Here is a 17,263-nt window from a genome sequence, read left to right as displayed (position 1 = left end):
TGGACCTTAAAGGATGGTTTGCCTTGGACAATGATTTATTTCTGCATGGTATTTAGAACCCTAACATCATGTTTCTGTCATTCCCTCCCCCAGATATTTATAATGCTGAAAAAGAAAAAGAAAATTCTAAACAAATAGCATACCATTTTCTGAAATGAAAGCAGGGGTGAAATCCAGAAGCTTCTGACATGTTCTGGAGAACCGGTAGCGGAAACTTTGAGTAGTTTGGAGAACCGGCAACTGGCACCTCTGGCTGGCCCCAGAGTGGGGTGGGAATGGAGAATTTGCAGTATCATTCCTGTGCCATGCCCCCAAGCCACGCCCACCAAGCCACCTCATGCCCACCAAGCCACGCCCCCAGAACCAGTAGTTAAAGAAATGAATTTCACCACTGGATGAAAGCTATAGTCTTAGAAAGAATAAAGAGCTTTAATCAGAATAGTTATTAGTGTTGAAAGACCAGCTGCCAATACATTAAACTTGCAGGGTTCATAACAGCCAATTGGAAAATTATAAGAAAACTATGAGAGAAATGCAGACTGCCAAAGCAGTCTGGCTTTGATGGATTTGGTAACTGCATAGATTTGGTATTCTGGCATCACTCTTTCTCTTCAGCTTCACAGTTTAAAATGTAGGGATGGGTCAGAGATCTTTTCTCTCACTCTTTCTCTTTCTTTTTCTTGTGAATTTTTTGGGAGTAGATGTAGGTGGTATTTCTGCACAACGCCGCTTTGTAAAATCTAGAGTCTTTCATATATACCATATTTTTCGGACTACAAGAGGCACCGGAGTATAAGACGCACCAAGATTTTGAAGAGGCAATTTTTAAAAAAAAGTTTTTGCACTCTGCAGACCTCCCGAAAACAGCCTGGGTTTTTTTCCCCAAAAAAGGGCATGAATGGCCTTTAGGAGGCCTGTAGAGTGCTCCTGGAGGGGGGGGGGCAAAAACAAGCAAAAAATGGCCCGTTTTTCACTCATTTCTGCCCTTTCCACCCCCCATGAGCACCCTGGAAGCCTCCTAAAGGCTTTGCATGGCCATCTTGGTGAAGGGGGTGCGGTTTCAGGAGGAAAAAAGTGCTGTATTCAGTGTATAAGACGCACCCAGATTTTCAGCCTCTTTTTTTGAGGGGAAAAAGTGTGTCTTATACTCTGAAAAATACAGTAAGTACTTTTCAAGACAGCTATGCTGATAAATGATATAACCTGGCTAGACAATGGCTGGATTCCTGGGAACCATGGGATAAAACCCAATACAAAATGAGAGATTTTCAGTCCCCACACCTTCTGTTCAAGCAAGTCCCAGTCTGAATCCAAGCCCATGACAAAAGGCAGTGGAAAGATATACAATGTCATATGACAGAATTATCCTTGCTTTTTCCTATAGCAGCACACTGCATACAGAGTCAATTCAATTATTAGGTAGTCCTTGACTTATTTACTGGTTTCCTCACCACCATTTGAAGTTTGGATGGACCTAATAGGGCAGGGCTGTCAAACTTGCAGCCCGCAGCCCAGATATGTTACCTGGTTTGGCAAAGGGGGGAAAAGTCGTGACACATCATGTGACGATGTCGTGACTCATGTTGTACAGCCACCCCTGTACTAGGGAGTGCTTATGACCTGAATTCAAAGTTTGGATGGCCACCTCCCAGTCATGTGATCACATTTTGGGCACGCAGCAACTGGATTCATTTACGGCCATTTGCAGCGTCCTGCAGTTCATGGGACCACATTTTATGATAGTTTTGCCGAAAATCAGCATTTACTTCTGGTTGGGGGGGGAGGGGGAATGCGTAATAGAGAACCATAGGTTTACTTAATGACTGTAGGGTTCACTTAATGATTACTGCAAAAAAAAGGTCATAAAATTAGGTCAGTCACATAACTGACCTGCTTTATGACCATAGTGAGTTACAACCATTAAGGGCAGGCTCCATTATGGTTGCAACTCGAGGATTACCGTACCTATATTAGTCTTTACAAAAGATGCAGCTCCCATTTTAGCTATGATATCAATCAATTTGGCTACGTATATCTTTTACATTATGTACAGAATTAAGTACAAGACCAGCAACGAGCTTTTGAAAAGCTTAACAGGGGTCACTCTGTATGACTTTTTGGAGAATGTGAGTGAACTTCAAGCACTTCCCTTGCTTATGCTAAATTTAAAAAGAAGACCTAACATACAAAGGGAAGAAGGCAGGTAATAAAATACATACAAATGTTCAAATCTGTTTGCAGGTGTTTTATTGTTCTACATAAAGACTTCAAGTGACTCTTACTGTGCAGCAGAATTAGCTGGTTGATTTTGGGAAAGTTCCCATTACATAATATTTCTGTTTTGTTTTTAAAAGAAATGTGCGGCAGCTGTTATAGAGGCCTCATCATTATTATTTTCAGAATTATAAAGGAATGCTATTAATGAAATAGGCTAGATAAGGTTTCATTTGTCTGGAGCAGTCCTGGTGCATAGTGGCAGATGTGTGTGAAGGAATCAAAGAGGGCAGTTGTTACCCAAGGTGGCACCGATCTAGAATGATTTCCTTGAAAAAAGTTACTAAATTATCATGGTAATCAGAACAACAATGAAAAGATGGATAGCAAGCACCAAAAGAATATAAGAAGATGCTTGAATAAATCTGTGTTTCCACCAAGTCTTGAGGCAGCAATGATGAGATGGGAAGTTCCAACCCCAAAGCATTCTGGAAAAACAAACAAATGCAATATTAGTTTACAGCAGGGGTGTCAAACTCACATTGCCACGGTGGCGTCACGTGATGTATTTTCCCCTTTGTTAAACCAGGCACGGCCAGCGTATGACGCATCTGGTCCACGGGTCGCAAGTTTGACAGCTCTGGTTTACAGGGTACAAGAGCAGTGTATTTCAACCTTGGCAACTTTAAGCTGTGTGGACTTCAACTCCCAGAATTCCTCAGCAATGCTGGCTGAGGAATTCTATGATTTGAAGTCCACACAGTTTAAAGTTGCCATGATTGAGAAACACTCATACAGAACATAATTGTTTGGAAATTTAAAAGAGACAAATACAGCCCCAGCAATTTTAAAAATAGCAGTGCATTCTTAAGGCAGCAAAAATGAGGATTTATTTTAATCGAGCCCATTAAAGAGGGACATATTCTTTCTCAGCTTTAGTGAAGGGCAGGGGTGTTTTTAAATCTATGAACAGTTCACATGCAAACAATAATTAGCATGCCATTTACCATTCAATATTTCATTTCTGATTAGTATATCTTGTGATTCAGAATCTGAAGTTAGGGAACTCTAGCACTTTTAGAAGCAAAATACTTGAGCCTTTCTTTTCTACTTTTATATCAGGAAGGAGAGATCTATGCTACTGATGATTGCAGTGGCTTCCTTGGCTTTCATTTGTTTCATATGCAGGTACATGCTCATTTTTTCCAAGGCATAATAAGAAGTGGTAAGTGGCCTTTATAGGCAATGGGGCAAGCAAAAAGTGTAGCTCTGGCCTCAGTCTCAAGTTAATGGTATATGGCCGGCAGCAGAGGGTGAGATTATAACTAGAAAATACTATAATGTGGTAGGTCGCTTTGGTATCCCATTAACTGGACTGCTTTAGAAAAACGGAAATGTGATGATAGACCAGACGTGTGGTGGGCAAATGCAAAGGTTCTAAATCTGGAGCACACCAGGGTGAAGAAAATACTTATGAGTTCAATCTTAAGTTGCGGGTTTAGAAAAAGTGTTAATGGGGCCAGAAGGACATATTAAAGTGCCCTATTGATCAGCAGACCAAACTGCCAGTGTCAGGGAAATTGCACATAAGTGGCTGAGAATGACAAGGCAATAGCTCAGGACAACTTTAGCATTTGGAAAATGTATCTTTCTCTCCCTCACTCTTTTCCACCAGATAGGAATGATATAAGCAAGATCTGAATATGAAACTGAGGAGGAGGAAGAGGACATCCAAGGTCTATCAGCTAGTATTGTCTATCTACAGACAAAGAGCTGTTATCCTCTGGATGATTGATTGGGCAGTAATGTAATGCTTTTTGAAATGCTTAAACTGTACGTTGAGCTTTATTTTCAAATAAGCTCAAGTAGTACCAAACTAGGTAGATCATCAATGATCTTCTGCATCAAAGGAAGCCAAATCCAGATCAGCACCCAAAATCTTCTCACCAGCCGGGACATCTAGTATACAACCTATTGCTAAGTCAGTTAACTGAACTAGCAATGCAGGGAAAAAAACCCAACGTTTAAGTAAACACCAAATCTATAGCTCAAATAACAGTACTGAAAGCATTACTACAGTGGAATACAGTAATAAACCTTGTCCCATAAGCTGCTATAAACTCATCAGGAAACAAGATTCCAAGGTGCTAAATCAATTAGTAAATAACTTATTTAAATAAGTCTAACCTACAATCATTTCTTTCTCAAAGAATTATATATTTATCCCCAGTGAATTACTAGGATTAATTAATTCATATATGGTTGAGCATGGTTTATTGAAGAAATGTTCTTGACTGGGTTTATATATAAATGTACACTATACCCCACAGTTAACAGACCATAGTGGAGAGCTTCATATAATGTGCCAAATGAAAGCCACACCATATTATGGGCTAGTGTGAATACATTTAATTAATCCATGACACACTGGGGTCAGAGCGCAAACAGTAGACATGATTTGACAAACCTACAATAATTTAAAAATTCCCTTCTCTCCCCTATGAGTTGTTTTCATCTTCCTCAATCTGGGGTCTTCTACCAGAAGCTTGGGAATTTTGCACAGTACCTTAGCAGTTCTTAGGCAGAGATTTCTGATGTTCATGGAATCTGATGAAGCCATTCAACCCAATTTAAGAGTCACAGCTCTAAGTGCTTTTACCACCACTCTGAGACCACTTTGATCTTTATTTTCCACATCCTCCCTTTTTTCTCCTTTCAGGCCCTGATACTTCTCTAATTTCTCATATTCCTTCCTGATGTTGCTGTCACTTAATCCACTACATCTATCACCATTGCTCTTTTTATGGTCTGATATGCAGTATATTAGAAACTTCAAACTCCCAGACCGCTAGTAGAGGACCTGAAATTGAAGAAGACATACACTACTCATAGAAGTGAGAAGGGAATTTATATATTAGCACATGCTCACCTTCAGTCTAGGTGTCTTGTCTTCTCAGTCAGATCCAGTAGGATCTTGGTGACACTCTCTTTCATACTCCCGGGAGCTCCAAAGAATGGTATTTGTCATTGTGATCGTTTCATCTGTAGTCTCCTCCAATCCCATTTCGCAGTTTATATTTCCATCTTTTTCATCTGAAGGGGTTTCTTCTGAAGGCTCCCCTGTTCCTTCTTCGAAAGGCTCCCCTGTTCCTTCTTCTGAAGGCTCCCCTGTTTCTTCTTCCGAAGGCTCTCCTGTTCCTTCTTCTGAATGCTCTCCTGTTCCTTCTTCCGAAGGCTCTCCTGTTCCTTCTTCCGAAGGCTCTCCAGTTCCTTCTTCCGAATGTTCTCCTGTTCCTTCTTCCGAATGCTCTCCTGTTCCTTCTTCCGAATGCTCTCCTGTTCCTTCTTCTGAATGCTCTCCTGTTCCTTCTTCTGAATGCTCTCCTGTTCCTTCTTCCGAATGCTCTCTTGTTCCTTCTCCTTCACTGTTACTGCTCTCAATGGTCTCCCTTTCTTCTTCTACTACAACAGCAAAAAAATCTTCACTTGTGGCGCACTCCCGAGTTGATTCTTCTTCTGCTGATCTTTCCATCAGAGGTTCTTCCTTATCTTTATCTTTTTCATTGATCTGTGATACTTCTGTTATCAGCTGTTGTATCCCTATTAAGAGAGCTTCTTCTACATCTGCAAGTGTTATCATTCCTTCTCTCATCTCGTCTCCTGTGTCTGATTCATCCTGTTCTTTCTCTTCTTCGGGAGCTATGACTTCCTCCTGTACTTCCATGTAAAGAAATGTTTCCCTTGTTTCAGCCTTGTCAGATACTCCAGTTTGGAGACCAGGTTCTTTTTTCATTTCCTGCTTTTTCATATCTCCTCCAATAAATGCTTCTTTTTGTGGGGCTGATTCAGAAGTATGTTTTATTTCTGCTATAATTTCTTCTCTCCTGGTGACTAGCCCTTGCTCTCCAAAGGTGGTTTCATTTAGAGATCCTATGACAACAGAAAGCACTTCTCCTTTTGCTTCTGACTCTTCTGTTTCTGCTTCCTGGAATTTTGGTACAACTGTAACTCCTGCCTCCTCTTCAAATGCTACCTCAGTCTCTGGCTTTACAGTTTTTGCCTTCTGTTCCAAGGCTACCATGCCTTCTGCCTTCTTTTTAAGTGTCCCCTCACCTTCTGCCTCTTCTGCTTCTAAGCCCTTTCCAGCTATCATTTCAGACTCTGCTTCTATATTTTCTCCTTTCCTCTTAAGTATCATCTCGGCTTCTGCTTCTTCAGCACCTAACTCCCCTTTAGGCACCACCTTAGCTTTGGCCAGTCCAGTTTCTGTCTTCGTTTTAAGTGTCTCCTCAGCTTTTGCCTCTTTGACTTCTAATTCCTCTTTAGGTATCACATCAGCCTCTTTCTCTAAAATTATTGCCTTCTGTTTAAGTGCTTTCTCTATTGCCTTTTCTTTAAATGTCAACTCAGCTTCTGCTTCTTCAACTTCTATTTCCCCTTTAGATATCACCTCAGCCTCAGCCGCTCCAGTTTCTGGCTTCCATTTCAAGGCAACCTTGCCTTCTGTCCACTTCAAAAGTGTCCCCTCAGGTTCGGCCACTTCGGCTTCTAATTCCCTTTCAGCTATCTTATCAGATTCTGACTCTATAGTTTCTGCTTTTCCCTTAACTGTCACATCACCTTCTGCTTCTCCAGCATCTAACCACTCTTCAGTTACCGTCTTGTCCAGTTGTCCAGTTTCTGCCTCTTTTTTAAGTATCATTTCAGCTTCTGTTTCTTCAGCATATAACTCCTCTTTAGGTGCCACTTTAGCTTTGACCTGCCTAGTTTCTGCTTTCCATGCAACTGTCAACTCAGCTTCTGCTGCTTCAGTGTCTAACTCCCCTTTAGGTCCAACCTTAGCTTTAACCTGTCCAGTCTCTGCCTTCCATGTAATTGTCACCTCAGTTTCGGCTTCTTCAGCATATGACTCCCTTCTAGGTACCACCCTAGCTTTAATCAGTCCAGTTTCTGCTTCTCTTTCAAGTGTTACCTCAGCTTCGGCTTCTTCAGCATATAAATCTTCCTTAGGTACCATCATAGCTTTGACACGTCCAGTTTCTGCTTCCCTTTTAAACGAAACCTCAGATTCTGCTTCTACAGCATATAACTCCCCTTTAGGTCCCAACATAGCTTTGACATGTCCAGTTTCTGCCTCTCTTTCAAATATCATCTCAGCTTCTGCTTCTGCAGCATATAACTCCCCTTCAGGACCCACCTTAGCTTTGACACGTCCAGTTTCTGCCTCTCGTTCAACTGTCACCTCAGCTTCTGCTTCTTCACGATATAACTCCCGTTTAGGTCCCACCTTAGCTTTGATACGTTCAGTTTCTGCCTCCCCTTTAAGTGTTATGTCAGCTTTTGTTTCTTCAGAATCTAACTCATCTTTGGGTAGCAATGAAGCTCTCGTACGTCTTCTTTCTGCCTCCCCTTTAAATGTCACCTCAGTTTCTGCTTCTTCAAAATCTAACTCGTCTTTGGGCAGCAATGAAGCTCTGGTACGTCTTCTTTCTGCCTCCCCTTTAAGTATCACCTCAGCTTCTGCTTCTTCAAAATCTAACCCGTCTTTGGGTAGCAATGAAGCTCTGGTACGTCTTCTTTCTGCCTCCCCTTTAAGGGTCACATCAGCTTCTGCTTCTTCAAAATCTAACTCGTCTTTGGGTAGCAATGAAGCTCTGGTACGTCTTCTTTCTGCCTCCCCTTTAAGTGTCACCTCAGGTTCTGCTTCTTCAAAATCTAACTCGTCTTTGGGTAGCAATGAAGCTCTGGTACGTCTTCTTTCTGCCTCCCCTTTAAGTGTCACCTCAGGTTCTGCTTCTTCAAAATCTAACCCCTCTTTGGGTAGCAATGAAGCTGTGGTACGTCTTCTTTCTGGCTCCCCTTTAAGTGTCACCTCAGGTTCTGCTTCTTCAAAATCTAACTCGTCTTTGGGTAGCAATGAAACTCTGGTACGTCTTCTTTCTGCCTCCCCTTTAAGTGTTATGTCAGCTTCTGCTTCTTCAAAATCTAACCCCTCTTTGGGCAGCAATGAAGCTCTGGTACGTCTTCTTTCTGGCTCCCCTTTAAGTGTCACCTCAGGTTCTGCTTCTTCAAAATCTAACTCGTCTTTGGGTAGCAATGAAGCTCTGGTACGTCTTCTTTCTGCCTCCCCTTTAAGTGTCACCTCAGCTTCTGCTTCTTCAAAATCTAACTCGTCTTTGGGTAGCAATGAAGCTCTGGTACGTCTTCTTTCTCCCTCCCCTTTAAGGGTCACCTCAGCTACTGCTTCTTCAAAATCTAACCCCTCTTTGGGCAGCAATGAAGCTCTGATACGTCTTCTTTCTCCCTCCCCTTTAAGTGTCACCTCAGCTATTGCTTCTTCAAAATCTAACCCATCTTTTGATAGCAATGAAGCTTTGGTACGTCTTCTTTCTGCCTCCCTTTCAAATGTCACTTCAGCTTCTGCTTCTTCAAAATCTAACCCATCTTTGGGTACCAATGAAGCTCTGGTACGTCTTCTTTCCGCCTCCCCTTTAAGTGTCACCTCAGCTTCTGCTTCTTCAAAATCTAACTCGTCTTTGGGCAGCAATGAAGCTCTGGTACGTCTTCTTTCTGCCTCCCATTTAAGTGTCACTTCAGGTTCTGCTTCTTCAAAATCTAACCCATCTTTGGGTAGCAATGAAGCTCTGGTACGTCTTCTTTCTGCCTCCCCTTTAAGGGTCACATCAGCTTCTGCTTCTTCAAAATCTAGCTCGCCTTTAGGCAGCAATGAAGCTCTGGTACGTCTTCTTTCTGCTTCCCCTTTAAGTGTCACTTCAGGTTCTGCTTCTTCAAAATCTATCCTGTCTTTGGGTAGCAATGAAGCTTTGGTACGTCTTCTTTCTGCCTCCCTTTCAAATGTCACTTCAGCTTCTGCTTCTTCAAAATCTAACCCATCTTTGGGTACCAATGAAGCTCTGGTACGTCTTCTTTCTGCCTCCCCTTTAAATGTCACCTCAGCTTCTGCTTCTTCAAAATCTAACCCGTCTTTGGGCAGCAATGAAGCTCTGGTACGTCTTCTTTCTGCCTCCCCTTTAAGTGTCACCTCAGGTTCTGCTTCTTCAAAATCTAACTCGTCTTTGGGTATCAATGAAGCTCTAGTACGTCTTCTTTCTGCCTCCCCTTTAAGTGTCACCTCAGCTTCTGCTTCTTCAGAATCTAACTCATCTTTGGGGAGCAATGAAGTTCTAGTACGTCTTCTTTCTGCCTCCCCTTTAAGTGTCACCTCAGCTTCTGCTTCTTCAGAATCTAACTCATCTTTGGGGAGCAATGAAGTTCTAGTACGTCTTCTTTCTGCCTCCCCTTTAAGTGTCACCTCAGCTTCTGCTTCTTCAAAATCTAACTCATCTTTGGGGAGCAATGAAGCTCTGGTACGTCTTCTTTCTGCCTCCCCTTTAAGTGTCACCTCAGCTTCTGCTTCTTCAAAATCTAACCCGTCTTTGGGTAGCAATGAAGTTCTGGTACGTCTTCTTTCTGCCTCCCCTTTAAGTGTCGCCTCAGCTTCTGCTTCTTCAGACTCTAACTCATCTTTGGGCAGCAATGAAGCTCTGGTACGTCTTCTTTCGGCCTCCCCTTTAAGTGTCATGTCAGCTTCTGCCTCTGTGACGTCTAACTCCCCCTCAAGTCCCACATTGACTTTAGCCTCTCGAATTACTGCCTCCCTTTTAAGTACCATGTCTCCTTCTGCTTTCCATGGATATTCCATTTTCTTTCCTACCTCTCCTTTTTCTACTTTCCCTTTAGTTTTAACTTCTGTCTCATCTATTTCTGCCTCTTCTTTAAATGCCATCTCAGCGCCTCTCTCTTCAATTTCTGCCTTTCTTCTGAGTGCTTTCTGTTCTTCTTCAATCATTTTCTGTCTTGGAGACAATCCTTTTATTTCTCCTTCTGCCCCTTCAACCCAAATCTCTCCTTTTGCCTTTTCTTTCTCTGCTAATTCTTCTATTAGCACTGCCATAGATTCTAAGCCCGGTTCAATATAAAGCCCTTCTTTCTCCAAGTCCAATTTCTCTTCTAAAGCGGCCATTTGGGACTTTCGCCTCTCTTCTTTTCCTCTTTCTTCAGCTCCTCTTTCCACAGGTTGTACTATAGCCTTTTCTCCTTGGGCTTTTTGCTCAATTGACAAAATATCTTTTGCTCTTGCTTGTCTGTCTTTCTCTCTTTCAGAATATGGTTTTCCTGCTAACTTGTCTTCCTTGGTTATTTCAATTTCATGGTCGAGGATGTCCTCTCCCACCAAAGGCTTTATTTTCTTGAGGGTTAAATCTTCTGTAGATATGGCTTTCATTCCAGTCACCTCTGGATATTCTTGGTATAAATCTTCACCCCATCTGGATGAAATGTCTTGGACTGTTTCTTCAATCTCAGATGGAACCTCTCTTCTGCCAGTGATTGCCTTTTCTGCAGCAGCTGCTTTTTCATCTTCATAGAGAATATCTTTCATTTTTAATTGTGGTGGTCTAAGTTCGGCATCCGTGGGGGAAATGGGCCTCAATTCATATTTTCCCTCCTCATCTTCCCTCAAAAATGCCTCATCCTTTCTTTCTTTTTCCATTATGTCTGCTTTTTTTCCCGCCTCTGCCTTATCTTTTTTTTCTTGAAAAATTACCTTTTCTTCAGGTATAGCTTCTCCCACCTTTTCTGGTACCTCTCCCATATGGATCTTTTCTGCAAATGTTGCCTCCCAATCTTTAGCTGCCTCGTATTCTCCTTTCATCTTTTCTTTTGCTTCCAGCATGTCTCTGTCCCCTGCCTTAATTCCTTCTAATTCTCTTGTCTTTAAAGCTTTTGGTGCCTCAGTTACTTCTGGGCCTTCTGCTCCCTCAGGGATCTGCCATTGCAAATGTTCTTCTCTCTTTGTTGCTCTTAACTTCTCACTAATTTGGGCATCTTCCGCTTCTTCCTCTTCTGATCTAAATCCCCCTAAAATCTCCTCTCTGTCAGCAGCTTTATGTTCTATTTCCATTTCTTCTGCTTTTGCCATGCTTTCAATTTTTTCATCCTTGGGGGTTATTTCTTTTTCTAAACTGGCCAGTTCTGATTCTATGGGTTCTCTCCCCAATTCTCTTTTTTCTGTCACAAGTTCAGGTTTTAGTGCCTGGTCTCCTCTAAGACTTGGTCTTTGGGGGGCTAACAGTTCTTCTGTTAGAGCTGCTTCTTTGGGGATTTTGCCAACTGCAAGCTCCTCTTCCTCAAATATTCCTTCCTTGCCCATCATCTCTCTCTCTTTTTTCAATTGCTCTGCAGCCTTTTGCGATTCAGTCCTTGATCGTTTTGCCAAGGAAACTCCATCCGGCACTATTAAAATAAGCACAGTATGAATTGTAATTGTGACAATTTTATCAGTGTGGCATTAAAAAAAAATACATTGACATGTGCTTCACCTGCCCTTGTTGGCCCATCTATTTTGAATAGAGAGCCATCAGTAGCTTTGCTTCTTGGATTAACCTGAGAGCAATTACAATATAATGGTTAACTGGACAAGTTAATCTTTTGGTACCACATTACTTTACATTAACTGGGATAGAAGAGTGTTCTGGAAACTTGCCCTTATATAGTCCATTATTAGTCTATCTTACAAACTGCCTGGTATTCCTCCTACATTACTAATTTTGCTACTTCTTTTACACAAAACATTTCCAGCAAAGCCTTTCTTTTCCTCTGTTAACTATTATAATGCATTGAAGAGTGGCCATATTACTGAAGTTGGACTACAGAAATGATAAATCAATTAGAAGTTCTCCAGGGCAGAAAAGGTCCATAAAAAGAAAACAGTTCCAGAAAACTAATATTATAGGAATATAAAAGTTTTGATCCCAAGATAGTGGCAGGTGATCTCTTTTCTCTTGCAGACAAATAGCTGATTATGCAGCCAAAGCTGCTCCCTAGATTTGAAAGGGAGCATTAGGAATGACCCAGGATGACCCTAAGATGATCAGCGAGATAACACACTCTCTGGTAGTAAAAGCTATTTGACTGATTTACAAATTTTTGATTGATTATGTTTTGGGGTTCTTTTTGCAAAATTCCTTCGTTCTTTTTTGGGGAGTTTGCATTTTAACTTTCTGAAAAAATAAAAATATATAAAGGAATATAAAGATTTTGAAATGCATTAAATCAAACATCAAAGGTCAGTGTGCACACACAGATACACAAAAATGTTATATCTTGGGAGGAGGAGCCAATGTCGCGATGTTACAATGTGCGGTCTCGACACTCCGAGACTGCCATTGACACTTTTGCCACTGGACAGTCCATTTGGACCTAAACTGTCCCGCAGAGATGGTGATCAGGAAGACAAAGCTTCACTGGTCTCAGGGACACTGCAAAGTCCCTGATTGACCCAAGAGAAGATCTTCAAGCTGGCGGTAAACAGGCAGCCTCAGGCTGATGAAGTCGGGACGGCTCCGGAAGGAAGTGAAAAGAGAAAGTGAGTCCAGCTGGTGAGGTATTTTTTCTATTTTGGAAAAGACTGCCCAAAGAAACATTTTTTAAAGCCAAATTAGATCCTTAAGCAAAAGAATTAAGCAACGAAATCAACTTATATTGGATTGCTTTGGAAAGCTTTTTTTTTTGGGTAACTATATTTTGTGGATTAAAGTGCTCGTAACATTTCTCATTTCTCCTCTTAAAGTGAACGGATTAATTTTTTCTTCTTCTGCTTTTTGTTACTTTGTTTTTTTATTTCTGGATTAAAACCTTCCTTTTTTTTAAACAATTCTTACTTGTTATTAAATTTCATTAAAGAACTTTGTTTCCTATAAGCCAGAGATAAATATTATAAAGTGAAAAGTAGCAACAGCCACTCGGAGGTCAGAGCCTGGAGTTTTTGAAGCAACGTATCTCTCCTTTTTTCCTCTTTGATCTTACTAACTTTGTAGCTGAAGGGTTTGCAATTTGTTTACAGAAACTGATAAAGAGCCAAGGGCACGGAATGTTTTTGCTGGTGCTTTTGAGAACTATTTTGGCAGGGGAGAGAAAGGGGGGGGGAAACAGAACCCTTCTCCTTTGAAGAGCATAGAAGAACTTGTGTTTAAGTCAACCTAAAATTAAAAAATAAAAGAGGCTTGGAAGGCTAGAGTGGCAGTGGCTGCTAGGTTGTTTTTTTTCTCCTCCTTCTTTTTTGGAAACATGGATCAATATTCAGATGAGGAAACTTTAAAATTCCAAAATATCTTGGCTGGAATTCAAAAGCTATTGGAAGGATATGGGAGAATTGAGAAGAAGTTGGAAAAACTAGTGTTCCTCACAGCAAAAGATGAAGGGGTTGGAGCCCCAAAAATTAAAGGGGAGAATGAAGACATAGAAGATAAAGACAAGACAATGGATGAATTTATTAATGGAGCAAATGTGGTTAAAAGTGGAACAAAGGGAATATGGAAAAGGGAATTCGGCGAACTCAAGCTCTATCCCAGATTCCAAGATACAGAAGGAAGGGGAAAAAGGGGGTAATGATGATGGATTTAAGAAGAGAATTTTTTTCAGAAGCACGATTGACAACCAAAGACAAGCTAATTTTAATAACAGCTGGAGGGAACGAGATTACTTGAGAGATCCTTCAAGCAACAAAGTGTGGAGAGAAGTCTATAAAAACCTTATAAAGGAGATAAAAAGAAGACTGACACCACAATTGGCAAGAGAGATAAGACTGTTTTGTTACTGGAAAGATACAGGGTTGACAATGAAAGTTGATAATAAAAAAATAGTTAATTTTGGTGATTAATAAGTAGGAATTTAGAAATTCTTAGATTGCTTTAGATTGTTATTAAATGTTTATTTATCAACAAATAATTATCTATAATAACAATAATGAAATGATAATGGATACAGCTTAATGATATATACATGTACTGGCAAACTAGTAAAAGAAATTTGGATATAAATTGCAAATTGCGATCTGGGAAAAAGACCTATAAATTTTATTAACGAACTTTTATTTAGATCTTGTCATAAAGGTGCAATGTTTTTTGGGTTTGACGAGAGGAGGTGGGATATAAATAGTAAATGATTTTTAGCCAATTATAATAACAAGGAAATGTCAATGGATATTGTTTAATAATATATACATGCTCTGGTATTGGCAAAAGCAACTTGGATACAAACTCTAAACAGTGAGTTGGGGGGAAAAGGATGGGGGGGAAGGTTTAGAAATTTTATTAATTGACTTTTACTTAGAATATGTCATAAAGGTGTAATGTTATTGGAGAATTTTTGAAATAGCTAATGAATGTCATTATGTGGGTGTGTCTTTAAGTATGAATGATTTGAGGTAAAAGCATGTTCAAATAATTGTAGACAAATGAGAATTGTGGTACATTGATAGTAAGATATACAAAGATTTTTTATTTAAAGTGTATAATCTTATATGAACTATAAGTAATGACTGTGGAAGAAATGCACTAAAGTTATCTGTAACCAATCGACACGCTTTCTACAAGATGTAATGAAGGACGATTCTTTTTTTGTGTTTTTGTTTAATTAAATTTTTTTAAAAAATTTAAAAAATGATATATCTTAAAAACAAGTGTGGCCCTACATCAAAATAACTGAGAATTTATTCTAAAAGCAAATGCTTTAGACACGTCATATTCTAGACTCTGAAAAATAAGTTTGGTCTTAGTTGCAAAATGAAATTATTGCCTACCTCAAGGCTTTGTGTTTATACAAATACAAGCATAAGGGAGAAAATGAATGGATTGAATATCTGGCATAATAATTTCTTTCCAAATTTTTCTTTCTAAAAATTGCAATGTACTATACCTCCTGGATCTATCATAAAACAATTCCTAGCTTTTTAGAAAATGACATATGTATAAATTTAGGTTCATATGACTGTGACTTTTCAGGTAGTTAAAACAAGTGAATTAAAAATGCTGATTAGTAGGAAGTGAGAAATAGATACATGGGACCAAGAACAGAGTTTCTACAGGGGATTAAAAATTTAAGATGGGGAAGCCACAAATAAAATCCTGCCCATTGTGTGTTTGTTGTATGATCCTTTTTATGGTTGCTCCTCTCTTCTTGATGTTTTGACAGCTATGTGTAAATGTACCTGACCTAGAAGCCTTAAAACTACTTTCCCGAAATATCAGCAGAACAACATAGGATCCACCCAGGAGAAATTGTGAGGAACAATAAAATGTTCTGGTCTGGATGGGAATAAGTCGCCATTTTGTGAAGCCAAAAAAGTAACAGTGCCTCATCAGAATACATATAGAAAAATAGTGTTAAGTCTATTTGAGAATAATGAAACCTAATTGATTTGGGATTTACTTTTCCCACAGATTGGAGTGAGAATTATGTGCAACAAGTAATACAGGACTACATATAAACATAATGTCCAATGGATTTTCATAGTATTTTATCTTTGGATTGTTGCCTAATTCTGTTTACATTAGAGTCTTTTTACTTTAATTGGAAATATTGTACAAACTCTTAATGTAATACTCATTATTAATTATGTTCAATAAATTGTCTTCTAAAACCTTAAAAGATTAAGGAAAATATTATAATGGAATATATATAAGAAGATAGATTCTTAAAAACTTTTCTGACCAGTATGCTTGCATAATTTAGGTACTTGGCACTAAATACTGTTGAAATTGAAGTGCTGATAGCATCCATCTAGACCTTTATACTATATGTGACTTTCAGCAAACAATCCAATCAAATGAGATATATCTTGGAATCAAAACTTGTTTCTTAGGGAACAGAGCTAAAGATAGTGCTTATAATTCAGCTGGGAGAATAAAAGGGGAGGGGGGAAGCATAGTATTATTAAGAACACTTCAATTTGCCTTCTGACAAAATGGTGTATAGGAGCAGTAAAATGTGTTATGTGAAGTGGAAGAAAGCATCTAAACTCTTACCTGCTGGTCAGTCCCATGAAGAGACTGTCGCTCTAACATGTATCTCAACGCTGGGGATTTGGGCACTTAAGGCCCAAACTATACATTACAGAAGATAAGTAACTGATACTGACTTTCCTTTCCTTATAATATCAAATAAAACTCAACATCTGTATATATTTATAGGTTTCTTCATGAACATTAATAACATGATTTGTTGAATAAATCCCAACTGAAGGTCATGCATAATGCTAAGCCATAAAGCACAGTTTAGAAACCAAAATTGCTGGGTTCCCACAACAGGCAATCAGAACTGCATAAAGTATATTGAAAATATGATTGCACCACCTGATGTGCATATAATACTTCCCCTCTAGCAACAGCATGAAAATTTGTCAAGTATTTACATTTTCTCCTACTATGCTTATGACTGAATTTTGCATGGCTGAGATTTCAATTCACTATCAGGGAGAATAAACAGCTGTTAAAATCTGACTTGGACTCAATTCTTACCCATTCTTAAAACACTCTAGAATAGGACTGTGTCATTATTTGTAGAGTCCCAGAGAGTTACTTTAGAGGATTCCTCAGAGGTTTCAATAATTTAAGATGATTTCATCTCACTATTATCCCCCCCCCCTATAATATAGAGCTACAGAAGATCCTAAAATGCAATTTGTTTATTTTGTGTTCATGTGATGGCAAAAATTCCCACTTAATATGCTGTGTACAATTGTTGGATAGTCTAGGACAGTAGTTCTCAATCTTCCCAATGCCGCGATCCTTTAAGTTCCTCATGTTATGGTGACTCCCAACCAGGGGTGGGTTCCTGCCAGTTCTAACCTCTTCTATAGAAGAGGTTCCACAAATCTACAGAACCGTTTAGAACCGGTTCCAGCTCCCTCCCCCCGCCCGTCCGCACATCATCAAAATGAAGAGCGAGAGGAGGAATTCTGGGAGTTGAAGTCCACAAGTCTTAAAGCTGTCAAGTTTGAACACCCCTGGGTTTTTTTCTAAAGAGTTAGGGGTGCAAGGGTCTTGTAACTTGACAGCTTTAAGACTTGCATGCTTCAATGCCAGAGTTTCTGAGCCAACATGACTGGAGGAGGAATTCTGGGAGTTGAAGTCCACAAGTCTTAAAGCTGTCAAGTTTGAACACCCCTGGGGTTTTTTTCTAAAGAGTTAGGGGTGCAAGGGTCTTGTAA

General features: G+C 39.7%; 1 protein-coding gene across 1 annotated transcript in view; it reads right to left on the bottom strand.

Moving 5' to 3' along the window:
* Positions 1-2,236: 2,236 nt before the first annotated feature.
* Positions 2,237-17,263, bottom strand: part of ERICH3 (glutamate rich 3) — an 86,429-nt gene continuing 71,402 nt past the window's right edge. Inside the window, exons 15-16 of the mRNA XM_081949159.1 lie at positions 5,144-11,508; positions 2,237-2,702 (exon numbers count right to left, since the gene is read on the bottom strand). Of these exons, the coding sequence (XP_081805285.1) occupies positions 5,168-11,508 (6,341 nt within the window). The 3' untranslated portion in view covers positions 2,237-2,702; positions 5,144-5,167. The remainder of the gene's footprint in view (positions 2,703-5,143; positions 11,509-17,263) is intronic.

This window comes from Natrix helvetica (genome assembly GCF_964273705.1).
Source record: "Natrix helvetica genome assembly, chromosome: 3".
Taxonomy (NCBI): Eukaryota; Metazoa; Chordata; class Lepidosauria; order Squamata; family Natricidae; genus Natrix; species Natrix helvetica.
The sequence above is the reverse complement of the archived record's forward strand: the minus strand, read 5'-3'. Positions and strand labels throughout refer to the sequence as shown.